This window comes from Calypte anna, chromosome 9 (assembly GCF_003957555.1).
Source record: "Calypte anna isolate BGI_N300 chromosome 9, bCalAnn1_v1.p, whole genome shotgun sequence".
Classification (NCBI taxonomy): domain Eukaryota; kingdom Metazoa; phylum Chordata; class Aves; order Apodiformes; family Trochilidae; genus Calypte; species Calypte anna.
Window position 1 is genome coordinate 20,927,614 of NC_044255.1, and position 26,207 is coordinate 20,953,820.

Sequence of the window (26,207 nt, forward strand, 5' to 3'; positions counted from 1 at the left end):
GGTATTGTAATATTCTGGGCAATTTTGCTGTGTTCCATCTCCACATCCACATGGATCTGTCTCTGGATGCTGGGGATGCACACGTGCAGGTGTGTACTAGCCCTGCAGCCACAGGTTTGGTCCTGTGGCAGCTCCATGCAGAGGGGCTGTGTGCAGGGAGTTTGTAGGAGATCAGAGAGAGCTGTCTGGGTCTCTTTTTGTATTTGTTTGGCTGTCTGTGCTACATACACACACAAATGTGTTTTAAAGCAGGTAGTGTGATAATTAAATAAAACACTCATTTGCTCATTTGCTTTGACAGGGGGATTGGTTTAGATGATCTTTCAAGGTCCCTTCCAACCCCTTACTTTCTATGATTTTCTGGCTCCTTTGCTGCACAGGCTGGAAAGGTTTCTTCTTGCAAATTCAGCAAGAGGTAAAGTAGCACATGAACCCAGCACAGACCCTGAGGAAGGGGCTGAACATCTCAAAATAGGCTATAGGGTGATCCCAAGTCCCTGGCACATCACAACATGGGACTGACCCTCAAGCCAGCCTTTCAGCTGGATCATCTGCATTTCCCAGGTCCACTCCATGTCTTTGTGGGTCTCTTGTTGTTTCATTTGTCCCCTTCAAAACAGGATTGGCAGTGGTTGCTCTGAGCTGAGCAGTGGCCAAATGCCACATAGGAAGGCTTGGGTTTCTCATTAACTCCAGAGGTGATATAGTCCCATCTCTCAGAGCACCAGCCAGTTTTCCTGATCCCTGTTGCTTCCATCCCAGCCCTGCTCCCTCCTTCCCTGCCCAAGCTCCCCCCTCACTCCACAGCCCAGGATAAGTGACAGCTCCAGGGAGGACAGCAGAGGAGCTGCAGGATGGACAAGAAAAACAAAATGCAAGCAGAGAAGGTAACTATGGCTTGGTGGGATTTTTGTGGGATTTTTTCTGTGGGAGCCCAGCACTGAGAAAGGGTATTTATTGCTTGCCAAGACTAAAAGCAACAACAACAAAAATCCCCTCCCCTAATTAATTGCCCTTTGATGTCTGCACACTGAATGCAGGGGCAAAGAGACCAAGGGGTTATTTTTTATTTTTAAGAGTTCTTCCAGCTGATCATCAGATAATTTTAACTGAGATGAGAATAATAATACTGCTGAAAACCACATTTTTTTCCTAGCAGTTCTGCTCTAGCTGTGGTCCTGCCTGTGCCCAGCAGCCTTCCCTTCTCCTTTGGAGCCTGACAAAGTGTTTGGGGTGCTGCTGTCCCAGGGCCCCTGGGGACAAGGCTGGGCAGGGTTAGGACACCAGGGTGAAGCTGTTCTCTGCTTCCTCCCCCAGCACCTCACGGGAACCCTGGTCCTCTCTGTCTTCGCTGCAGTTTTGGGATTCTTCCAGTATGGCTACAGCCTGGGTGTCATTAATGCCCCACAGAAGGTAAGCTGAGCCCTTCCCACAGCCAAGGGATGAGGGCTTCAGGGCTGGTTTGTTTCCTGCAGAAGCCCTCAGCAGGCTCCATCCCTTCCCCAGGGGCTATGTCCTGCAGTATAAAGCCCCCCAGGATAAGGCAGTGAGGAAGGAGCCCCTGCTGCCACCCCCATGAAAGGAGCTGGGTTCTGCACATCATAGCAGTCCCTGAGGGACATGTGGCACCTCTCCCTGGGTGCCAAATCCAGGCACTGTGCTCCCCCTGTCTCTGGGCACTGGGGGATGCTCCGTGTCTGCCTTCACCATCCCTCCCTGCTGGAGGTCTGGGTCCTGAGGGGCTGTCTGGAGCCCAAAATTCCACTCCTGGGGAGCCTGTGATGAAAAATTTTTCCTGGGACAGAAAACAAAACAAAAAATAAACCAGGGGTTGAGGGTGTTTAAAGACTTAATATAATTTCTCCTCCTATCCATCACAGGTGATAGAAGCCCACTATGGGCGTGTGTTGGGCATCGCCCCCCCGGACAGATTTCCCACCAGCGCCTCTGAGGAGGATGGCACTGTCCCTGTCACAGAGCCCTGGGTCAGCACTGAGGCCACGCTGGCACCCGAAGATGACCCTGGTGAGGACCTTGGCACCTCCTCACACATCCTCACCATGTACTGGTCCCTCTCTGTCTCCATGTTTGCTGTTGGTGGCATGGTCTCCTCCTTCACCGTGGGCTGGATTGGTGACCGGCTGGGGAGGTGAGAGGACTTTGTGTGCTGTGACTCACATGCCACAGCCTGGCTCTTTTTTGTTTGATTTTTAACCCTAGAACTGTTTCTTCCCTGTTGAAATAACAATTTGTGTTCTTTTCCACAATTTAATGAAAAAAAAAAAAATCAAACAACAACAAAACAATCAACCCTCAAACCTCCAAAAGAACTTTATCAACCTTTGCAGGAGTCTGGTTTATTAAAACCAATAATTAGAAAAAACAATTCGATTAGAAATCAGATATTTTATTGCAACTTCTAGCACTTCAGACAAGCAGTTGTGAGCTGCTTCACATCCAAATCCTCTCCTTTCTTCCCATGGAAAAAGGGAGAGGAGGGCATCTGAACAGCCCTTGCAGAGGACCTGGAGCTCTGACCTGCTCTGACCATTATTTTGTCCCCTGTCACACTGATTAAGTCACTTGATTTCTCTGACTGTGTGTGGGGAGGGCTGGTTTTGTCTGGGAGAGAGGTGCCAGAAGGAGCTGTGCTGCTGCTGCCTTGCAGGGTGAAAGCCATGCTGGTGGTCAACATCCTCTCCATCATCGGGAACCTCCTCATGGGGCTGGCAAAATTTGGGCCATCTCACATGCTGATCATCGCTGGGAGAGCAGTCACGGGGCTGTACTGTGGTGAGTGCCATCCTCAGCACTTAGACTTTATTTTGATTTTAAATATTTATGTATATATATATATTGGGTTTTTTAGTTCAGAAGAGGTTTAACAGGTGGGAGTTCCCTTCTACTCCCTATGCCTGTCCTTCTCAATCCACGATCTTTCACAGTATTTGGTTTGGTTCTGTCAGGAAATCAGTTTATTTTATATATAGCCTAGAAAGGAGCAAGTCTCCTTCTCTATATCCCAAGGCTGGTCTTGCTGGTGGCAGCTGTAAGAGTGGGTTGTTAGCCAGGCTGGTCCCTAGGGAATGAGCAGCTAGCACAGGAGCAGTGTACAGAGAGAGGGTAGGAGAGCAGGCAAATAATATGGAATTACACTAGAATTAGCTTAGAAACAGCAGCTCAGTATCACTGCTGTGGGTGTGCAAATACAATAACGGGCTCTGAAGGTTCAAGGCAAGGTTTAAGAAAGCTCTTTGCTCTGTGATAACTTCTCCCAGCATATGATCTCTGCTCCATGCTCATTTGTAGGTGTGGAAGGGTAAAGGCTTCCCACCTCGGGGCTCAGGATCCAGGGAGCACCTTGGTAGGGTGCAGGTGGTTCCCAGCCAGGAAGTAGGGACTGGGTGGGATGTGGGCTGCAGCTCTGTCCTCCTCTCCCACTTGGGAAGTGGTTTCTGCTGGGTTTTGAGCTGTGATCTAGCAGAGGTGACACCTGTGTGTGCTCTGTGCAGGGCTCTCCTCTGGACTTGTGCCCATGTATGTCAGTGAGGTCTCTCCCACGGCCCTTCGAGGAGCACTGGGGACCCTGCACCAGCTTGCTATTGTCACAGGGATCCTCATCAGCCAGGTAAGAAGGAAGGTGCAGGACTCCAGAGAGGGTGTTTCAGAGATCATCACCATCATTCCACCCCAAAACTGAAGGAGAAAGGGAAGCACTCTGCTCTAATGCAGCTAAACTCCTACCTTAGTCAGAGGTGTCCGTAACAATGATGCCTGCTAATGAAATAAAAAGCACTTTTGCCATTTCTTCTCTTCACCACAAATCCTTCAGACACATCCCAGCAGAGTCAGGCTGCTGGATCCTGAGCATGAGATCCCTGATGCTCAGGTACTCAAAAATGGCTTTATCAAGAAGCAGAGTCCAACATCTCCATCAGCATTTCCCACCATGGCAGGAGTTCCAGCTTCTTGACAGGCTGGCATATAAAGGTACCAAGAAGCAACACATCCAGAAAAACTTTACATAACCACGTAAAAGCCCATAAAAACCCCAAAATTCCAGGAGAGCACAGTCTGAGGAGAAAACATTTCATCAGCATTTGCTGAGCTGTTTATGCAGTGGTTCTGGATAAGCACAGGTCTCCTGCCCATGAGAGGTTCCAAGGAGGATCAAGTCACCCCAGGGTGGAGAAGAGGCTTGCAGAGGTTTCTCCCACAGCACCCATAAGCCAAAGTCTTGCTCATGACATTTTATGCCATCTCTTCATTCCCTCCTCATAAATGCACATCACAACTAAAGAAAAACAATTGTTAGGACTGAGAACTGGTGTTTTCTTCTCGTTTTCTTCCAGGTTGTCACTTCAAAATGCCATAGTGGCCAATTGCTTTCTTTTTCCAGGGTGCAAAATAAACCATTCACATATGTCTGAATTATTCCAGGTCCTCGGACTGGACTTTCTCCTGGGCAATGATGAGATGTGGCCCCTGCTCCTTGGTTTGTCTGGTGTGGCTGCTCTCCTGCAGTTCTTCCTCCTCTTACTCTGCCCTGAGAGCCCCCGATACCTTTACATCAAACTGGGCAAGGTGGAAGAAGCTAAAAAAAGTAAGAGACACATTTTTGGGCTTGTCTGGAGTTGTTTTCTTGCTATCCATAGTATTAAACACAGAAGGAAAAGCTCATCTTGAGGGCTCAGAAAGGTAACTGGGTATAGTTGCTCCATCCCACACAGCACATCTGTAGGATTTTGGACACTTGTATTTAGTCACTTCCTAAGACACATTTGCTTCTATATTGCTGGAAGTGATGTGAGCCTTAGGGTGTTACTCCTTTCCATCAGGGATGTTGCATCTAGCAGATGCCACTCTCAAAAACCCCACATGGTTGGAAGGGATTTCAGCCAGGTGTAACAGAACCAACATGCAGCAGCCCATTGCTGGGCAGACACTCTTTTGGGGCTTGATGTGCCACAGGAGCCCCCAGAGCAAGGGGATAATATTGTTTATATGATTGGCTTATCCTGAGTTTTGGCTGGAGACCTTCTTGTCTTTACTTTACTCCTTATCCACCAAACAAAAAAAAGGCAATAGTTTGGTTTTTTTCTTTTTTAAGGTTTGAAAAGGCTCAGAGGAAACTGTGACCCGATGAAAGAGATTGCTGAGATGGAAAAGGAAAAGCAGGAAGCTGCTAGTGAAAAGAAAGTCTCCATAAGACAGCTTTTCACCTCTTCAAAGTACAAGCAGGCTGTCATCGTGGCACTGATGGTGCAGATATCTCAGCAGTTCTCAGGAATCAACGCAGTGAGTCTCCCAAAAAGCATTTCCCTTTAAAGAATAAGCATGAAAAGGCAATGCTGGCTCCATCCAGGCCTTGGAGGGCTGAAGAGAAGGTTTTCCTGGAGCTGCAGCAGGCTCCTCGGCCCCCATCATTGGTGCTGAATGTGGACCTCACTGCCCAGCCAGGCTGCAGGAGGGGAGAAGGGTTCAGGATGAAACCAGGTGGCACAGGGAGTCCACCTTGAGCTCTCCTTTCACCCACCTCACACCTGAACCACACAGTCACCATGTTTTAGCTCTCTTTAGCTAAACAGCTTCCTGGGATATCAGAAATCCCAGGAGCACCTCCTGGGCTATCAGAAAATGCCATTTTATGTCTGGAAGCGTGGAGCTGCCTTCCCAAAACTGGCTTAAGATGCAAATTTTTAAAGCCTGGTGGCTGCTTTACAAAGTTTGTTGCCTCTGTCCTGCCAGCTTTCAAAACTCCAATTGCATTTAGACATTGACAAGGGATGCCCAGGCTGGGGGGGCTGAGATGGGGACAAACACCCCACTGAGCCTGGCTGCCCCAGCTCCTTGCTTTGCCCTAGGGTCAGCCACCCATTTCCTCCTGCCCTTAACTTCCACAAGATAGGAATCACCTTTTTCTTTGAAAATAAGGAGAAATTTAAGTCACTGCGAAGCAGTAAGAGTATTCTAAAATTCATTTAAAACTCAGTCACATTAAGGTCTCCACCACTGAGTGCTGGTGATCTGGCTTTTAAGATGGAACATGGGACTACACAGAAGAAAACTGTTTTAAATGTGCAAATGCAGCAGCTCAGGAAGAGAATTTCAATGAGATTTTTAACTCCCTCAGGCTCCTTTGGAAGTTTCTGTTTTAATTATTATAACAAGCCATTAAAAAGTTGAAAAAATAATCATAATTAAATTACCTCACATCTCAGCTAAGCAAGCACAACCCTTCCCTCAAGAGAACAAAAAGTTCCACCAGCCCAGTTGCCTAATCCTTCACCCTAATGTTTTTTGATAGATCTTTTACTACTCTACAAACATTTTTGAGAGAGCTGGAGTTGACCAGCCAGTTTATGCAACCATTGGTGTTGGAGTGGTGAACACAGTCTTCACAGTTATCTCGGTGAGTGAACCCCAACGTGGTTTGGAATATGAAATATGAAATATATGATTTATGGTTCTGTTATAAAAATCATAAAAGGATAAAAGCTCCCTTTGAGACTAAGATCCTGCTGGTTCTGTTTCCCTAGGGGATGCAGGCAGGGGATGGGGTTGAGATGGGGAAGCTCACAATCTCCCTCTTAGGTGTTATCTTTCAAAATTGTTTCCTGTGTGTACTCAGCACCTGCCCAGTGATCTCCCAAGGCTAATCCCCAGTAATCAAAGGAATTCAGCTCCTCTCCCCACCCTGTCAAGGTGGTGCTCAGCAAAAGGAAAAGGATGGCTCTGTTTCCACAGCCTTTCCCTTCCTTTGCTCCTCTCCAATCAGCAGGCAATTAATATTTTTAATGTGGTCATTACTAGAAGAAGATCAGAAGAGGCCAAGCTGGTTTTCCTCATGTCTCTAGAGAGGCTTAGGGAGCAAAGGACTTTTGCCTATGGCAAGGCAGGACTAGCAAAGTAGAAATACACAACTCTAAGAGATCTTAGTCCAGCATGGATGAGATAGGAGGTCTGGGGGTGAGCCTGCTTTAGGGGAAGACCATCTCAGACCCCACACAGAGAAACTGCTGATGTTTATTGTGAAATGAGGCACAGAGGTGTGCAGCTGGAAGGCTTCCCTTCCATCCCTTGCAGTTCAATCTCTGCCCCAGGGTTGTGGTACTTGTAGCCTGGGGCATCTGCTCTTTTTGCCTCTTTTGGCCATGAGAACTTTACAATTTCCTGCATTTGTCAATAAATGACAGACCCCAAGGAAAAGGCAGAAGCGCTGACAGTCAGGTGAACCTTGGCAAGGGAAGGAAGAGCAGAGGAACTGCCTCCAGCAAAAGAAGTGATCTCCTGGAGGCATAAACCACTTGCTGTAATGGCAGGGAAGGCTGAGCTGGTGGCCAAAGGTGTCCTTTCAAGCAGAGAGGAAGGAACAGGCAGCCTCAAAGGGTAGCTGGTGGTATCTTTGGGCAAGGCAGATGCACTCTCCTCTGGAGGTACTTGTGTCTCCCAACTGGATGAAGTGATCAGTCCTGGCTTCACTGTTTAAATTTGGGTTAAATGAGTGCAGTCCACCAAGAGAGGACAAGAAGGAGCAAGCTAAGCCTTGGGGCTACCAGGGAAGCAGAAGGAATCTGGGAGTCATTGAAGGAAAAATCCTGACTCCAGCTGCTATACATCCAAAAAAAAAAAAGATAAAAAGAAGTCCATAGACAGCAATACCTGTGTAGGAGCAGTAGGAAGTCCTGAGAGCTTGGAAAGACATGAGTTTTGAGTATCCATGGGTTTGTCTTGTCCTTGGCAGGACAACTGTCCCATCTGGCTCCCTAACAGCCACCAGCAGAGTTCTTGAGACTCAGAAACCAGCACATAAATCTCTTACCAGGAGAGCAAGAGGGGCAGGAGTGCACTGTGGTTGTGGGCTGCTCATGTGTGTTGCTAATGGACCTGACTAAACCTTCTGAGAGTGGTGGTGCTGGAGACTGAGGTTCTGCCCGTGTTCCTACAGGTGTTTCTGGTGGAGAAGGCAGGCAGGAGGTCCCTGTTCCTGGCAGGGTTGATGGGCATGTTAATAAGTGCTGTGGCCATGACAGTGGGACTGGCACTCCTGGTAAGGATTTCTCTACATTCTTCTCCATGATTTGCAAACACGAGAAGACAAACCACCCTTTAAGTGAATGTTTTGTATTTGCACCTCAAAGAAATTTAGAGAATGTTTGCTACTTAGAAGAGGCAAAGTGGCTGTAACTGGAGCCATCTCTGGTTACAACAGTGCCTGAGGATTGTGGGCTCCTTTTCCCCTGAGGTACCCCAGTGCTGATAGAAAAGACAAGTGTCCCCTGTCCCCTCCCTGTCCCCTCCATGAGCCATCTGACAACAGCCCCTGTTCCCACAACATAATCCCATGCTTGCTAAGAAAACCCAGAGGATATCCCCATGTGCAAGGGTGACCTAAACCTGCATCTCCATGGTGCAGGGATGTTAGACTTGCATCCTCCCATGGAAAAAAGGGACCAGTTATTCCTCCCAGCACCCAGAAGGGTCAGGCTGTGAGACATGGCCCAGAACAGGCAGAGGATGGAACCAGTCCCCATCAAAGCAGTCCATAGCAGTGGTGCAAGCTCTTGTCAAGATGTAATACTAGATAAGGGGAGGTCTCCTTTACTGGACACCCTGGTCATCAAAGACAACATCATTCTGGCCATGCTGCAGGCAAGGAGAGGGCTTGAAGGTACAGCTGGGATGTCCAACATCAAGTTACAACATAGGCCCAGCCTACATCTGGCACAAGGGCTTTAATTTTATGCTCCTCCAGCCAGCAATGTATTAAAAGTGAGCCAAATTAAAATAATCAGTGACAAGTAAAGAGCCATGTTGGGGCTGTAACACTGAGCATGCCCTCTTGCAGAGTAAGTTTGCCTGGATGAGCTACGTCAGCATGATCGCCATCTTCCTCTTCGTCATCTTCTTCGAAGTGGGGCCTGGGCCCATCCCCTGGTTCATCGTGGCCGAACTCTTCAGCCAAGGCCCTCGTCCCGCCGCCATCGCCACCGCCGGCTTCTGCAACTGGGCCTGCAACTTCATCGTGGGGATGTGCTTCCAGTACATAGCGGTGAGAAACCCTCCCAGAAAGCCTACAAATAAATGCTTGCCAGTGGGATTGTGGAGCTTCCTCCCGGATCTCCAGCTCCTCTTTTCCAGAAAAGGGCAACAAAGGTCCCAAAGGGCATGGAGCACAAGTCCTGTGAGGAGCAGCTGAGGGATTGGGGTTGTTCAGTCTGGAGAAGAGGAGGTTGAGAGGAGGACTTAGAGGTCTCTTCAGCTACCTCAAGGGAGGTTGGAGAGAGGAAGGAAACAGCCTATTCCCCTTAGTGACTGTGATAGGAGCAGAGGAAATAGATGGAAGTGGCTCCAGGGGAGGTTTGGGCTGGATGTTAGGAAATAGTTTTTCACTGATTGGAATGGCCCAGGACCATGGTGGAGTCACCATCCCTGGAGGCATTAAAGAGGCGTTTGGAGCTGGTCCTTAAGGACATGGTTTGGTAGTTGACTGTGGTGTTAGTCAAAGGTTGGGCTGGATGATCTTGGAGGTCTCTTCCAACCTAGACATTCTTGATCTCCCAACCCTGAGATGCTGATGGTGGTGTCCCCTCTTGTCACTCTCCCCACTTCAGGATCTGTGTGGACCCTACGTCTTCGTGATCTTCGCAGCCCTGCTTCTCATCTTCTTTCTCTTTGCCTACTTCAAAGTCCCGGAGACCAAAGGCAAATCCTTTGAGGAGATCGCAGCCGTGTTCCGCCGCAGGAAGCTCCCGACCAAAGCCATGACAGAGCTGGAAGACCTACGTGGCAGAGAGGACGCATAGACATTGCCACGCACCCAGCAAGGAGGAACTGAGCCTGGACCTCCTGCAGGCACCATGGGAAGAACGTTGGGCAAAAGTCTCATTTCACAAAAACCTTGCAGCTGGCAGACCAGGAGGTGCCATCCATTGGGTGCCTTCTGCCTCTCTGCTACAGATGCTAACCTGGTGTCTTAATCTGAAATAGTTGGTACAACTGGGCTGCAGAAAGAGCTGGGGGAAGGAGGGGAGGAATATGTCTTGTGTGCGTGTCTCCATGCCCCACTGGAAGAGCCCAGTGTGTCCATGATCTCACTAGCTGGCAAAGCATTACATTGAGCAGGGCCATCACTCAGCTGGAATGAAGGAAAGGGGGGGTTGAGTGATGCTGTTGCCTCACATTTTCACTTTTTTTATCCCATGCTTGTTGCTTCCTTCTGCTGAGGGATCCGATGCCTTGAGAAACCAACTGCTGGTGCAGTGTGCCAGCAGCACATGGCACTGGCCACCCGAGGTGCTAAGGAAAAGAGACTGAGCAGATGCCCCCTTACTCTTCCCTGTGCAGAGGAAGAAGATGGATCCCACCTGGATCGGTCAGGATGCACCCTGCTTGCTTTTCTAGCCATGCATTGTGGAAATGCTGCCCAATCCCATAAGGATTTCTCAAGTCATTACATTTTTTAGGAGAATCATAGAAACTCTGGCTGTGCTGATGTGCCTTTTTTTTTCTTTTGCTTCAGCCAGACCATTCACCTTCTCTTTCCTCCTAGGAAGCCTTTCTTCCCTCCTTGATCCCTGCTGCACATCACTGACCACATAACAGGCTCAGGCACTCCCAGCCCTCAGGTCAGGAGTCCTGCTGCCATCCCTCCCATGATGTGGCCACCACCAGGTCACCTCTTCTCCCTGCCCCTCCTTCCCACCCTCTGTGTCTGCCTTCCCCTTCCTTTTGTAGAGTGCTTGGACCCACAGCTCCAGTTTAGCTGAGGCACTGGGCTGCCCTCACCCATGAAAACTCATGAAAACCTGAAGGGGAAATGGGTGTCATGGCATTAACTGGAAGGTGCTCCCCTGATCTCACCCTGCCTTTGTTTGAGTGGCTGGATGTTCTTCAGCCAAGACAGCATGCAAACAGAAGGCTGGGTTGTTTCTCTAACCTTGTTTGCACTCTTTTTGCTTCTTTATGAGGTATTTCTGTGTGGCCAAACCAAACCGCACGGATTTTTCTTCCTTTTTTGGGGGATATGTTGGAATCGTTGTGAAAGCCTGCTCTGTGTCTGCTTGACTTTGAAGATTTACATGTTCCTTGCTGTGCTACCAGGCTACTTTCTAGCAGCTTTCCCAGGATAGGAACCCATTATTTATGTAGAGATGAAACACCAGCATTGCTTGGTCACTGTGCCACCTCTGCCAGTGAAGCAGTGACCATAATGGAACAGAGGATGAAACTCAAGGAAAAGCTTAGATGATGGCCCAAGGAGGGTGATAGGCTGCTGCTGGAGGTTTGGTTTTAGGGAAGGTTCATGCTCCTTTCCATGTGCCTGAAATCCTTTCATTTGTAAACATTTTTTTTCTTTTCTTATTAAGACCCTAAAGTAAGTTCTGGTCCTTTCCAAGTAATTGGAAGTGCAGGTGTGAAGTCCACTGGGACACACTTCTGGCCCTGCTCTGTGCACTGAAGCCATGAGACTGCACCAAAGGCTTTCCTGGAGTGTTTGTTGGGGTTTAATTAGAGAAGAACTCGATGGGTGTTGTCATGTGTTACAGCAGTGGAGGACCTGGAGGTGACACAGGGCACACAGCATGTGTGGAACCAGGGTCCTGGCCACCATGCACAGAAGACAGCAGCAGAGCTGGGGTGCAGGTTCTGCTTGGAACCATCAGAATGTGTGCTGCAAACAGATCTCCTCACACAAGAGTAAGTACAGCAGGCTCAGAGGCTCTGCAGAGTGTCTGCTGCAGTCAGTTAAATATTAGAATTGTGTGAATGTAAAACAAAAAGAAAAGAGATGGGTTCTTGCTTTCAGCAATGTTATCCATGTCTGTTACATAAAAAGTGACAATGAACAATATCTACAGCATGTGTTGCCTTGCCCCCTGTGGTTTGTTTTGCTCCCTTGGTACATCTCAGACCTATGTCCAGCTCCAGATGGGAGGTGTTTTCCTGGCAGGGCAGGTTTGCTCCATGGGTGGTAACTGCTGTGCAAGCCCTCAGCTCAATCCCTTTGAAATGTGTGGTCCAGAAGTGAGACTGCAGGGATGGGAGGCAGCAGTCCTGGAGGGGGATGTTCCTGGAGCTGTTGGGAGGTGGTTCTGTGTCAGGATGCACCCTCACTGGAAGTGTGCTGGCATCTAACCCCAGTGCCCACCTGTAAACCCCAGTGTGAAGCACACCTGTGGTTGCTGCTACAGCTTTAAACGCGGTACTGGGGCCTCTGAGGCATGATGAGCAGGAGGAGCATGATGAGGAGGAGCATTTGGGGAGAGCTGGGGTGCAAAGCAGATTTGCCCCTGCTCTGGGAACAGGGCCAGTCTGGGTTCCCTCCAGGATGGGACAGCAGAGGCAGGGTTGTAGGGAGGGTCCTGGATGTCCCTGCGTGGTCCTTGTCAGTTGGTCCAAACAGAATGACTCAAGCTGTAGCAAAACAACAGTTATACAGGAGGGTGAACATAAGATAGCCCAAAACTGCTTTGCCAAACTTCTGCTGAGCTCGATCCATTTGTGTTCTGTCATTCTGGTGTAACAGAGCCCACCCCACTCACATTACCCACAGCCATATTCCTGATCTTCCCAAAAGATCTGCCTGGGGGTTCAGAGGCACTTCTGTAAAAACTGTTGTCAGCTGGAAGCCCTGTGTACACACAATCAGGTTTTCCCTCCTTGCTTCATCCCACACCTCTGCAAAGCTTTTGGCTGAGCCACAGCAGAGGCCACGTGGCTTGAAGCAGAAGACACAACACTAGCAGATTTCGGATGCCAAAATTACTTTTTCCCTGGTGTGCTGCCAGTTCTGTGGGCTGAAGGAGTTGCACCCCAAATTTCAGACTGTGCTTCCTCACAGCAGCCACTGCATTTAAAGGAAATCAGTCTTCTCCTTCCAGGCTGGGACCTCCCATCAGGGACCTTCTTGGGCCACAGCTGGACGACATGCCTTCAGGTATTTTATTATTATTATAATTCTATTCATTTCTACAGTGCCCTGGAGATGATTCTTTGTTTCAAATCAATCCTGAGTGGGTTGCAGCCTGGGACAGGGTGTGCAGAGCTCAACTCCCATCCTCACCAGGGCTGTGTTGGAAGGAACAAGCTGATAATGCTGGGCTGAGCTATCACAAGTGGACTTTTACCATGAACAACAATGCAGGAAGGGGTCACAAGAGTTGGTTAAATCTGCAGATATGTTTACTTTTGTCCTGTCACATCAGGCTGGCAATTAGGACTGTACACTTTTATCTACCCTTGCTACATGCAAGTTCCAGTTAAAAGGTGTTCTTGAGACACAGATTGTTGAATCATTATTTTTATCTCTAAGTGTTACACTTTTACTAAGTTGCTAATCATTAAGAAAATTTAAAAGACCAAGTCATACTTAATAGCTAAATGGTCATTGCCCTTTAGTTAACACGTGAAATATGTTCCCATACTGTGGCTGGCTAATAATACAATATAATTAATAATCCCTGAGAAAGCATCTTGTCAGCAAGGGCTTTGACAGTGTTTTCCCTAACGTGCTGAGATGACAGCCATTAAGACTTCTCTGTTGTGTCAGATAAATGGCTAACGATGCCCACTCTCCAGGCCTAATTTTAAAATTAGTTTGACTTCCCTAATCCAATAAACTCTGGACATTTGGCCCCATTAACACTTTCCACACTAATTCATCACTGATTTTTTCTGCCTCACTTCAACTTGTTTTTCATCCCTGTGAAGTGCTGCTAACACCCACCCCAGCCCCCATCTCCCATGTCAAACAGCTGATGAGGATGAAGCTGAACCTGAGCACTGTGCCTGTGAGGCACAACAGATTTTCTGAGATGCTCAATATCCTTAATTTTTGCTGAAATCTATGGGAGATGAAGAATTACAAGGCAGGACACCACAGAGCCAGCAGCACAGGAGATTTAATTTAAGGTAACAGAGCCTGTGCTCAGGTGTTTCGTTAAATCCTGAAGCAACACTGACAAATTTTATCCAGAGGCCCAGCCTGAATGTCTGTGCTGCAGGCACTTCCTCCACAGCAGGCTGGCAATAAATCCCAGCTGCAGAGCAGAAGTTCCAGGCTATAGGTGGAACTGCAGCCCCCTGGGCTGGGCAGTGCCCTGTGGTTTTGCCCCCAGGGAGAGAGTGGCCATGATACACATCAGGGACCCCAGATTGGATGGGAGGGACATTGCTGTTCCCCAGGAGGGGAGAGCAGGATTTAGGGTGTGTTTTCCCTCTTCCTAGTGAGAGTTGCAGGTGGTTCCCACTACCTTGATGTCCCCTTTACTGTCAGTTTGCCTCTCGTCACCAGCAGGTGCCCAGGGCAATTCCCTGGGTAATTCAGGCAGGGCAGCTGTCTGTGCACACTGCATCTATCCCCATCTGTCCACATCTGTCTGTGTGAGCCACCAAAGAGCTAAGGAGCACCACGGTACTGCAGTCCTCGAGCCTCCTGGGGATTGCAGCCCCTACTACCTGCAGGAACCATCCAGCATCCCAAAACCTCTTGTCCAAGGTGGATGGAAATGCCAGGTGAGTGACTGGCACTGTTTTTGTTCTTTGTAGGAAGCCAAAGTTGAACTGCAGGATTCAAGCAGTGCCTGGGGTGCCTGTGGCATGGCCACTGCAGAGGCTTTTGAATTGGGTTCATGCTACATGGAGAGACCTCATACATAGGACCTCAGAGGATCTGTTGGCACTGTCCTATGGAGGTGGGATCATCAGTATCCATCCTCTCCTGTGTCCTCCTGCAGGGAAACCAGGGTGAACCCTCACCCCTGACAGTCAGGACACATTGGTGGGATCAGAGGTGACAGCTCAGCAGCTCAAGACACTTGCTCAAGCTGTTGACACTGCTTTGCTCCTGACCCTGTTCCTCCTGATCCTGTGACCTGATCCAAGTCTTGCTGAGTGAGCCTCCCTCTTCTTTCCCATGGTGCTCACCCAGCACTAAGGGGAGCAAGGTTGGGGGAACTTCCTCACCTCTGCTCTTCTGCTGGCCCTCTCCCTGCTGGACTGCCTGGCTCTCCTCTGGCACCCTCTTCTGTCCTCAAGCCACCACCTGGGGATGTCCCAGGAATGTTCCCCAGGGATGCTTTTCCCTGGATGATGGACCAGTGGAGAGAGGAGGCTGCACCCATCGAGTTGGTGCCAACACCACCCTCTGCCTTCTGCTGGGTTTAAGGGGAACCAGGAGAGTTTTTTGTCCCAGTGCTGGCTGAAACACATCCTCTGGAGGCAAGGCTTTACTGAGGGGTTTTAGGGCACCAGGTATCTCTCTAGAACACAACACAAGAGAGGCAACTCGCTGACTTTAAACCTCCCAAAAGTTTTCTAATCCCTGATCATGCAGTTTACATGAAGATTTAGACAGCAGAACCAAAGCTTGATAACTACTTGAAAGAAAAGAGATGGGATCCAGCTGTGCAACACTCTACACACACATCCACAAAAGGAAATATATTTAAATGTGAAAGGCCATGCTATTTACAAACATGCTTTGAAAGCAAATTGCTATTGTTGTATAGAAAAGTGGGGTAATCACATTAGTACTATCAAGAAACACATTTTAGAGAATAAGCATTGATCCAAACAAAGGAACAATACCCACAAGCAATGACTGGTGGAGCTGATTTCCAGGATTTTTTTTATTGAATCTCAGGTAAAGGCTGCCTTGCTTCTCAAAAATATGTATCATCTACAGCAAAAAGACCTGGTTTAGTACCAGAGATCTCTCAAGCAATCCAAAATGAATGTTAATTGTGGAAAATCAACCAAATTTATATTCTGATACTAGAGAAAAGAAATTATCATTAGTGCTTAGCCTCAGGCTGCCATGATTTGGGCTGTAGCAGTTGGTAGTTCTCTCACAAAGTATTTATTAGGGGGGGAAAAAAAGCCTTAGAGCATGTGCAACTAGTCCTGTGCTTGCAGGTAGGCAAACACACATGTAAAAACACTTAACAGAGTGCTCCAGGCTCTGCTTATCAACAGACAGAGAAGAAAAATGGGCAGCTCCCCAGGGTAATGCATATCATCTCTAGAGGGGGCTGGGTGAGGCAGCATCCATCAAAAACCCAGGAAGAGAGCCTCGACCTGCTGGAGCAGGAATTAAGTACTAAGGTAAAGGGAAGGCAAACCTATCTCCTCAGGACTGTAGAGTTTTGGGTGGGATTTCCATCACCAGAGGTGGGACCAGAGGCAAAGACCTCATACAAATTAACATGAACGACACCAAAGATCCCATTTAAAAATGTGACTTTAAAAGTGCCTCCTGTAGCCACCCTGTTAGAACTGAGATGGCAAACTCAGGATCTAGGGGCAGAAAATGGTTGCAGCTCAAAGTGCTGATGGCAGTGGTCAGAGGACAAGGCTGTGCACACAAAGCTGAATTTCTGTGTTTTGGTTTGGTTTGGTTTTTTTCTGTTTCTCTGGTGTTTAAAGCAAGTGATCTGTGTGTGGCACCAGCTGGGCCCCATCCACCTGCAGCTCCACAGAATGGTGTTCAGGATGAGTTTGGTCAAACAGCTAAAGCTGCTATGGCATTTGGCTTGGGAAGTTTTAACAAAAATAACACTTTGGCTTCATTTTGCTCTGGACCCATTGTCACACACAGCTCTCCAGGTGGAGAAGGGGGTGGATGCCAGAGGCACAGAAGGGCTGTGCCATTAATGGTGGTAGTTAGGGGTAGAGGAGCCATGAGAGTCTCATGTCCATCCATGAAAATAAGCTTTCAGCATGGTTTCTTCATACTTCAGGACCTTTTGGTTAATTACTGTGCACCCGCAAAACACTTTTGTTGAGTGTTGGAGGAGTCCAGAGGAAGCCACAAGGTTGTTCAGCCCAGAAAAGGCTCTTGGAGCACGTTCCAGTACCTCAAAGTGTTTTGTGAAAGCTGAGTAGGGATTTTTTACAGGGGCATGGTGATGAGAGGCAATGGTTTCAAACTGATTTAGGTATTAGGAAGAAATTCTTTCCTGTGGGGGTGGTGAGACACTGACTAGGGAAGCTGTGGCTGAAGTCCCTGAAGTGTTCAAGGCCAGGTTGGATGGAGCTTGGAGCAACCCCAGCTGGTGGGTTGGAACTTTAAAGGTCCTTCCCAACCCAGACTATGCTTTGATTCCATGACTCTGGAAGTGGAAACATTAAGCAGACAAAAAAGCTTTCACAGAATCATACGGCTTGGAAATGACCTCTGAGACCATCAAGTCCAACCCTTAATCCACTGCCACTGTGATTCCCAGACCATGGCACTGAGTGCCACATTCAGTCTCTAAAAACCTCCAGGAGAATCCACCCCCTCCCTGGGCAGCCCCTTCCCATGCCTGATCACCCTCTCCGTAAAGAATTTTTTCCTAATATCCAACCTAAACCTCCCCTGGCAGAGCTTGAGCCCCTGCCCTCTTCTCTTACTGAGAGCTGCCTGGCAGAAGAGCTCCAACCAGGATTCAGGGAGGAAAGGATTCAGGGAGTTGTAGAGAGTGATGAGGTCTCCCCTGAGCCTCCTCTTCTCCAGACTGAACAACCCCAGCTCCCTCAGCTCCAGGAGTCCCTTCACACCCTCCTTCCTCTTCTTATTTGTGCCGGCACAAACCACCCTTATCCCTCCAGGCTTCCCAAACACACATTTCTTCTCCAACTCCTTAAACATTTCAGGATTTGGAGCCGGGAAGCCCATTCCCCAAGTCCCTCACGCACATCCCCCCTCAGAGCCTCCTCACTCACAAGATGGCGGCGGGGGGGGTGGGTGGGTGTTGGGTGCTGCGGGTGCGTGGCGGAGACGCGCGCGCGGCGCCCCCTAGCGGCCTCGTGCAGCCGCGCAGCGCTTCCCCCGGCGGGGGCGGGCACGGGGCTCCCGCTGCTCCCGGAGGTACCGGGGAAGGGGGGAAGGGGGGAGGCGGGGCGAAGGCGGGAAGCTCCGGGAGCACGTGGCCAGCGGGAGGGGAGGGGTTGGGAGGCTCCCGGTTTCCCCCCCCCCTCCCACACACACGGGGTGGGGAAGGACCCAATGGGCGCTGCGTTCGGCGGAAGCGAGGGGGCGGGTCCGGGCGGGGCGCGGTGCGCGCGCTGCCCGCTGCCCACCGCCCCTTCCCGCTGACCGCCGCAGTGGCCGGGCGCGTGTGCGCGGCGCCGTGACCCGCCGTGCCCCCGCTTCCCCTCCCCTTTCCCTTTTCCCCCCCTTTCCCCGGTACCGGCTACCGCACCGGCCCCGCCCGGCCTACGACCGACCCTCCTTCGCACGGTAAGAGAGAAGCAATCGCCCCGCCGAGGGGGGATCAGCGGCCGCGGCCCGTCAGGGGACAGGGAAGCGGGTACTCCGCGGAGCTCCCGGAGGTGGGGGTGGAAGGGGGTGAGGTGAGGCCTGGAAATCGTGGCGGGCTCCGGAGCGGGCGCAGTCGCCACAACCGGGGCTTAGGGGCGGGGGGGGGGGGCTCGGCACGTGGCGGCTGCTGCCGTCGGGCACGTGTGGCGGAGCGAGGCGGGTCCGACTCCCCCCTATCCCCCCCCCGCCCCGGGCCGCCGCCATCGCGTTGCCCTCACCCGGGGGGAAGGGAGGGAGGGATAGGGGTGGTAGGGTCCCCCTTGCCCCTCTCCAACCCGGCCCTTCCCGCCCCGGGCCGCCGCCATCGCTCTGCCTTTTGCGGGGGTGAGGAGGGGGTGGTTGGGTTCCTCAGCTCCGGTTCTTCCCGCCGCCGGAGCTCCGAACCCATCCTCTCGTTCGTCCGCAGCCCCCGATCTCCGAGCCCCCGCCGCTATGGCCGACGAGCTGGACTTCACCACCGGCGATGCCGGCGCCTCCTCCACCTACCCCATGCAGTGCTCGGCGCTGCGGAAGAACGGCTTCGTGGTGCTCAAGGGACGGCCCTGCAAGATCGTGGAGATGTCCACTTCCAAGACGGGCAAGCACGGCCACGCCAAGGTGAGCGGCCCCGGGTGCCCTTGCTCAGCCCCAGCCCGGGCTCCTGCCCCTCCCAGCCCTTCTGGCCGGGCCGCTTGCCGGGGGGGCGGGTGTAGCGTTTCATTTGGCAGCGTTCTCTGTCCTGCCTGTGCTTTTCTCGGGTGTCTCCTCACTCTTGAGTTAGCTCCAGGGTTTCCAGTAACTCAAAGGAGGAAGGATTGAGGACGCGGTGGTTAGTTCTGGTGGATTTTGTTGGTGTCTTTTTTTTTTTCCTTACCAACTTGTTACAGAGCTTTAACCTTGCTAGTGACTAAGCCTGTTCTTGTAGTGGGGGGTAGAGTAAGTTCTGGAAGGGGGGGCTGATGAAATCGCCAGGGTGTGGCTGGGTTGGGCAGTCACTACCCTCCCAAGCACTTTTGTCTCTGCCTGGCTGAGCAGACTTCCACTACTGCAGTGTTTGACTTCAGCTCTGTCTGGGAGTGCCAGTGTCCTCTGGCTTAACCAGGAGGAGCTTGCCAGACAGTCCTTGCCTCTCTGGGCCTGCTCTGGCCCTGTTTTGCTGGCTTGCCTTGCTGCTAATTTTCTTCTTTCAGCACTGAGTACCTTCCTTGTCCTGTGGCCCAGCAGGGACATTCTCAGCTGCTGTCTGAGGCTGCAGTCCTGCTGCCTAAGCACTTGGCGTATGCAGCTCTCCAGAGCTTGCATCAGGGCTGGATTTCCCTCTCATTCATTCAAATCTGTTAGAGACAGATGTGTTGCAAACTTGGGTTCAGTAGAGTTGTAAGTTTTCCCAAACTTGCATGATACAGGTAGATAGGTAAAGCATTCAGTTTTTTGTCAAAGCTCAAGTATACTAAGTCTTTGCCAGTTTCTAATCTTCTTCCACCCTACTCTGCTTTTTTATGTGGTTGATTTTATTAGATACACTTTTCCATCCAGCAGTAACCATTTTTGTTTCTGTTTTCTTTTAGGTCCACTTGGTTGGTATTGATATTTTCACTGGTAAAAAATATGAGGATATTTGCCCATCGACTCATAACATGGATGTTCCAAATATCAAGAGGAGTGATTACCAGGTGAGTTAACACTCACAGTGTCCTCCCACACATTAGAAGGCTTTATGCTCTTAATGCCACGCAAGCTCTCTTCATCCCAAAACTTACCTCTCAATTACTAAAGTACTTTTGTCAGAATTAATGGAACTGGCCTGTCTAGACATGACATTGCTGAACTCACTGCATTCACTGAATTGTTAAAACAGTCAGAGTTCCCTGTTGGGGAGCTCCTGACTGTACTAACCACCTCATGTACTGCTGGCAGTCTTCCGAAATGACAGGTAACAGACAGGAGTTGGACACGTCAGTTGGAAAGCTGCAATTGCTTGAGAAAGCCAGAGCTTGAGTGTTGGCAGGCCTTCAGGACAGCTGATGCTGGTTAAATAAAGTGTGGCTGGCCTCTCTTACCCCTCAGGACGTCCAAGAGATTCTTAATGTTATCTGGGTGATCTTTCTCTTGTGCTCTTGAGTATTGCTACTTGTATTGCTACTGAAATTCTTGCTGTTTAAAAGGATTGTTAGGGCTGCCTTTTGGGTTTCCTGTTAAGTGTTCCTGGTTCCCATACCCGCTCTGTCAAATCAGCCACTCCTCTTAGCTCAGGCCTTTTTAGTTAGGCTGAAAAAGGCATTACAAAAGTTGTCCAGAGCTTGGTCAATGTTCATTCATTAGCTTTAATATAAATGATATTATCTTGCTGCACAAATGAAGATGGAGAAGCATACAGTTTATACTTTTTAAAAGCAGTGGTGGTCAGTGAGCACCATTGCAGTTGCTGTTTCTGATTTTTTTCAGAGAAAAAGCTGAAGCAGTGACCTGGAAGGAGTGCATCTCCTCACTCACAAGGGTGGGCTCTCCAGTGCCCCACATGCTAGGAAGTAACCAGCAAGGTTCTGGTGATTCTTGACAGCAGAATGGCTTTTGCTACAGTTGCCTCTTAGCCCTCTGAACTATTGCTAAAAACTGACTTAAACAGCCTTCTTAACTATTACAAACACAGTCATGAAGAATTTAGTGTAACAAGTAGAGGTCACCGTGCTGTTTGTCTTTAGCTGCAGCCAACCTGCACTACTGATGTTAAAACTTCCTAAAAGTGAACTTCTCTTCACAGCTGATTGGTATTCAGGATGGGTATCTCTCCCTGCTGACAGAAAGTGGTGAAGTTCGTGAGGATCTAAAGTTGCCAGAGGGAGATCTTGGCAAAGAAATAGAAGGAAAATTCAATGCCAATGAAGATGTGCAGGTAAGTACAGAGGGCAGACAAGCAGACTTATGGTTAGTTCCACCTGGTTATAAAATGAAGGAGTCTTACTCAAACAGTGACTATTTGTATTACTCAGTGAAGAGCAGTTTAGAAGCTCAGGTGTTGGTCTTGAAGGATTTCTCTACTGCAGCACTCACCATGGCCCTGAAGCCCAGCTCCATTGACCCTGAGGTGGTGTGGGTGTTTCAAGTGCCTGGATAAAGCTTAACATCCCTGTCTGCATGATGTGGACTGGAGCCTCCAGGCTTTCTGAATTGTGCAGAGCTTTGTGGTGCAGCCTGAGCCTGGCTCATCTGCTCTGTTAGCAAACCTGCTTGGGAGGAGCTCTGCAGGCTATACTGGGCCCTGTCAGCTCCTGGTTTGGCTCTGTTGCAGGAGCTTGTTTGTCCTGTGTTGGACAAACCTCAAACTGCCAGCAAAGGGCAATAAGCAAAGAACAAATCCATGGGAAGGGATTGTGGAATACCATGGAAATGCTGCTTATAATGACTGGCCATCTTCAGCTTGCTTTTTGTCTTGAGAGAGAGGGGATAGATTAAAATGCAAATATCTTAACTTCTAAGAGTGCTTCCTCTGGTGGGGCTTGGACCTCACTTGTCTTCTTTTCTTCCAGATATCCGTCATAAGTGCAATGAATGAAGAATGTGCTGTAGCCATAAAGCCTTGCAAATAAAGAGGATCCCCAGGCTCGGGCAACTGCTCAGGTCTGGACAAACCACAGATCTATAAATTTGGTTCTTATTGTCACCAAAGCTCTGGCCTTCACAAGCAACCTCATTTCTTTTTTGAATTGTTAAAAAGCAGTGCTGGATTCTGGATTAGTGTTGCAGGCTAACTGGCAGTTTTCAAAATCACTGAGATTTTAATTCCTTAATTGCAACTATTTTAACATTCCTGTGGGTTTCAGCTACGGATCTAAGAAACCAATCAGGTGTTACTAGTGGATATATTTTTATTTGCTTGAGCAAAACAGTGTTTGTCTGTATGAACAGACAAAATACAGTATTCAGGGGCTTTTAGATCAGCTGGTAGGTATCTAGGATTATAAAGTGACCTAGAGCACAAATAGTATTTTTCTTGACATGTTTAGGTAGAACTGACAATAAAAGTAGCAAAATTTTGGTTGATTTTTTTTTTTTTTTTTAAGCTTAAGTATTTTGTGGATTGGGACTCTTGCAGAACTGTAGGTGCCAACCGCAACTTTTAGACCAAGAAACTCAAGTGATCAGAAATGCCAGCTGGCTTGACCAAGCCCCAGTGGCCATGTGCAACTTAACTGTATTACCTCTGTATTCTTCTTTGCCAACTTGTTGGCTTATTGTAATGATAAAATGGTGTCAAAGCCTACCTGTGGTTTAGGCAGGCAGTTGGAATATTGGGTAGATAAGATATAGGTCAAGGAGACAGACACAAAGGTGAGAATGGATGTTAAAGCTATAGACTTTCACTCGAGGCCTTTGTCAGACTTGAAAAATAAAATAGAAAAATGCAGTTCAATTAATTGCTTTCCTTTATTGTATTTATCTTAAACTATAAAAGGGTGACAAAATCCATGGGAATCTGTTGCAGTGCTTCCAGCTTTAGGTTTTAATCTTCAAGTTCAGACCATATTTTTGTAGCACAGGAACCACACGTTTTTCAAAAAGTGGGACAGACTGTAGTGTTGAGCCTAAACTAAACTCATGCAATTGTTTTTAAAAAGAATAAACCTGTTTTCAAAATACAGACTTGACAGAGGACACCGAACAACCATGGCTTAACTATTAAAGTAAATAAATTGCTGCACAATTATGAAAGCTCCTCTCCAAGGGAGTTCTGAGTCATTGAAACACACGTGCATGCCTGTAACTACTTAAGTCGCTTAACAGGCAGACACAAGGCTTCACAGAACTAGTTATGGAAGGATAACCAACTTACTTCTGTCCTAAGACTTGGTGAGTCTTTCTGAACAGGAAACTTCTTTAGCCCATGGCTCAGACTTCTCTTAAGAACTTGAGAATTGTTTCATGAGCTTGCCTTAAGCTTGAGTGGCTGTTGGCTGATGGAGGAGAACTCGTGGGGTGCTGCACGCGCAGCCTGCGCTCAGTTGGCAGCCAGAGTCAGACTTTGTGCTGCTGTTAACTGCTTAAAATGTTTTCAGCCTAATAGTAGGTAATCCCCAAAGGGCTCGTGGCAACTGTCCTGAACTGCCCTTGTACATACTGCAGCAGGGCTTAGCAAACCTTGGAGGTCTAATGCAGATGGCAAACATCCATTTTCCATCCAGACTTCTCCCAGAGGGGAGAGCAGTGCGACGAAGGTGAAGACAGCAATAAATCCACTCTGGTGATAAAGCACAGCTACTTGGGACAGCCAGCAGAAGTAGGAGACTGCCACATGCTCTTGCCCAGCACAATACGTGTTGCAGGGGAACTCTGTAAATAAATATCACCTTGACTGAAATGGCAAAACCACCTTTAAAAAGAGCTGTAGGTGCAAGAGGCTGACGTGCACTCAGAACAGCTTTGTGGTTTGTAGCTCAAGGCAGACTGCACTATGCTCCTTTCTGCCTCTCTGCAGAACCTAGAAGACAGGCTTTGTTGGCTTCTGGGGTGATGGAGACCATTTTGATGGTGGTCTTGACAGCAGGCTGAGCTCTGTGGTGTGAGGTGGGAAGTCCCAGGTTGCTGTGTCAAAGGAATGCCAGATCTAATGCTACCACTGCATTAGGAATAATCCTGGTGTGCTCCAAAATGACAAAGACTTGGATTTGAGGTTGCTCTGGTAGTGCTTTAGTCTACTTTCAGGTGCCTGTCCATCCTCTAAAACAGGAAGGCAGGTATTTGATGCCACTGGCCCACCATCTTAAGCATTTCCTTAGACTGTAAGCTCTTGGGGACAGGGGCTGTTTTTTTGTCCTGTTCCTGCAAGTGGGGTCCTGGTCTGACTGGAGTTTTCAGGTACTAGAGCAATCTAAAGATGGGGGGGTTGATGTCCTCCAGCTTGCTGGAAGAACCCTCCTTGGGACATTCAGATCTCATTCTGTTGCAACCTTCAGTTCTGCAAGATTTAAACAATTAAGTACTTCATTATAGGTTTGTTCTTAATATACTAAGTTGTCTTTTGTGAAGCACTTCAAACACTATGGAAGTGCAGAGCATTGGTTCATCATGCATGAAGTTTCCCATAGGTGATGAGTAGCATGAGTCTTAAACATATTCCCCAAGTTTCAGTAAGGTTAAAAGTTGTTTCTAAATTAGAATGTGTATTTGAGGCATTTTTTCCAAAGTGAGATGTTTCAGTTTACTGTCAGAATCTGCAGCATACTTTGTGATCAATAGTCCATATAGATGCATATTTTGAAGTTCCCTAACCCAAATGATTAGGGAAGTTCTTTCATAGCTTTATTTTAAAACAAATCTTACAATGTACAAAGTTCTGTAGTAGTATTAACGCTTAAACTGTCAAAACTGAAAATCAGAAACTTCTCATACCTGGTGGCAATGGGTTAGAGTAAAGGCTGTGGAAAATGAGGTGAAGAAAAGTATTTCTACTCCAAATAATGCAAGTTCTTTTTTTGTGGCTCCAGTTGATTGAGTTTCCTCTTACTACTTTACTAGAATTGGAAAGACTGCAGTGTTTCCTGCCTCAAATGTTGGCAAATACTACTTTTAAGATTTCAATAGAGCTAATGTTTTGCTTATAATGGTGGTTTTTCAACTAGGCTCTTGCTAGTTGAGCCATGTTCTCAGGGCTGTTATTTTTAAGAGGTTAGCTGAATTCCATTGTTTTAACCTAACTGCATTCAAGCCTCTTGCAGGTTCTAATCCACAATGTACCCAGCAAAGGTGCACAGTCTGTAGTTTCACAATACAAATAATTTTACATGATCTATAAAGATGTCAGATTTGTTGACAGTTCCAAGTTACTGCAGGTCAGTCTCACAGAATTCAAAATTCAATTAATCCCACTTTTTGGTTGTTTTTTTTTTGTTTGGGTTTTTGGTTTTTTTTTTTGGTTGGTTTTTTTGTTGGTTGAGTAATTTAGGATGTAGTTTGTTACAGTAGAACTTAAACTTCAAGGGGGGGAGGAGGAAAAACAAAATCTTGTTAAGTTTCAAGTATCTTAACTTCTACACGGAGAATGAAGGTGTAGAACCTGGAGTGGTGGTGGAGCCTTCAGCAGCTCAGCAAGGTACAGCAAAGGCATCAGGAGGCTCTCCAGCATCTGTGGTCTGGCCCTGCAGTCTCTGGCAGCTCGAGGGTAACTTGATTTGTGAACTGAAACCAAAATGTTTGCTATGTATCTCAAAAACCAATAATCCCTCTTCTCAGTTGTCCTGTGCTCTGTATTGTCAGCGTGACTTTGTTTGGTGCAGCTTTCCAAATGTAGGGAAACAGGAACGATGGTGGTGACTCGTTTTTACTGATCATAGCAAAAACTTACCCTGTAAACGGGGTGAAGCAGGAAGAGGAGCCCTCATGGTTCCAACCTGCATCCCTCCTGGAAGCTGTTATGTTTTCAACACTGGGCCAATGATCCGGGAGGGGTGTAACGATGTCAGTGTGTGTTTTGCTCCAGAAATTACAGAGATGTCAGTGCTGTGGGGAGCTGGGTGCTGGCTGGGGTGACACAGGGAATCTTTTAACGCTTTGTTGAAGCTGTAGAATTGCTCTGCAGGCTCCAGCTCTTACCTCACAGCAGTGAGGACAGCAGCTCCTGGGGTCTCTGCCCTCCGCCAGCACCTCAGGAGAAACCCCCCCAGCCCAGCCTGTGCGAGAGCAACGCGTGCGTTCCTGTCCCACAGAGATAACGACAGTGATAATAATCAATAAGAAAAAAAAAAAAAAAAAAAAACCCCAGACAATAAAGTTCAATAAAAAGGTGACTCGTTCATGCTAAGGCTGTGTCATGCTTCTTTGTATTGCAAAGAAAATGAGAGGAGGAGGAAAAGGAGGAGAGGGGAGGAGGAGGAGGAAGAGAGAAGGTGATGAGGGGAGGAGGAAGAGAGGAGAAGGAGATGAGAGA

General features: G+C 48.4%; 2 protein-coding genes and 1 long non-coding RNA gene across 4 annotated transcripts; 2 read left to right on the top strand and 1 right to left on the bottom strand.

The window, feature by feature from the left end:
- Nucleotides 1-714: 714 nt before the first annotated feature.
- SLC2A2 (solute carrier family 2 member 2) lies at nt 715-11,777 on the top strand. The gene is made up of 11 exons (XM_008501315.2): nt 715-887; nt 1,318-1,413; nt 1,881-2,149; nt 2,669-2,793; nt 3,513-3,628; nt 4,441-4,603; nt 5,111-5,298; nt 6,308-6,412; nt 7,949-8,050; nt 8,849-9,052; nt 9,615-11,777. The coding sequence occupies exons 1-11, from the start codon at nt 855-857 to the stop codon at nt 9,804-9,806; spliced, it is 1,593 nt and encodes a 530-aa protein (XP_008499537.1). The 5' UTR covers nt 715-854; the 3' UTR covers nt 9,807-11,777.
- A 4,626-nt stretch (nt 11,778-16,403) lies between these two features.
- LOC115598728 lies at nt 16,404-17,778 on the bottom strand. The gene is made up of 2 exons (XR_003987866.1): nt 17,710-17,778; nt 16,404-17,114 (listed from the first exon to the last, which is right to left on the bottom strand). It is a non-coding gene; the product is annotated as an uncharacterized LOC115598728 (long non-coding RNA).
- Nucleotides 17,779-18,035: 257 nt separating this feature from the next.
- On the top strand, nt 18,036-26,023 carry EIF5A2 (eukaryotic translation initiation factor 5A2). 2 transcript variants are annotated; one of them, XM_030455888.1, is made up of 5 exons: nt 18,036-18,226; nt 18,714-18,904; nt 19,855-19,959; nt 21,048-21,179; nt 21,814-26,023. In XM_030455888.1, exons 2-5 carry the CDS (start codon nt 18,740-18,742, stop codon nt 21,871-21,873), a joined length of 462 nt encoding a protein of 153 aa, XP_030311748.1. In that variant the 5' UTR covers nt 18,036-18,226; nt 18,714-18,739; the 3' UTR covers nt 21,874-26,023. The 2 variants fall into 2 exon arrangements, with proteins under 2 accessions (XP_030311748.1, XP_030311749.1); XM_030455889.1 differs by lacking the exon at nt 18,036-18,226 and adding an exon at nt 18,607-18,631.
- The last annotated feature ends 184 nt before the right edge of the window (nt 26,024-26,207 follow it).

What these genes read in the sequence shown, in the direction of transcription:
- EIF5A2 (XM_030455888.1), top strand. Translation starts at nt 18,740, where the DNA reads ATGGCCGACGAGCTGGACTTCACCACCGGCGATGCCGGCGCCTCCTCC. An exon ending in TCAAGAGGAGTGATTACCAG is followed by an intron (nt 19,960 to 21,047) that starts GTGAGTTAACAC and finishes TTCTCTTCACAG; the next exon opens with CTGATTGGTATTCAGGATGG. An exon ending in ATGCCAATGAAGATGTGCAG is followed by an intron (nt 21,180 to 21,813) that starts GTAAGTACAGAG and finishes CTTTTCTTCCAG; the next exon opens with ATATCCGTCATAAGTGCAAT.
- SLC2A2 (XM_008501315.2), top strand. Translation starts at nt 855, where the DNA reads ATGGACAAGAAAAACAAAATGCAAGCAGAGAAG. An exon ending in CAGTGGGACTGGCACTCCTG is followed by an intron (nt 8,051 to 8,848) that starts GTAAGGATTTCT and finishes GCCCTCTTGCAG; the next exon opens with AGTAAGTTTGCCTGGATGAG. An exon ending in TGTGCTTCCAGTACATAGCG is followed by an intron (nt 9,053 to 9,614) that starts GTGAGAAACCCT and finishes TCCCCACTTCAG; the next exon opens with GATCTGTGTGGACCCTACGT.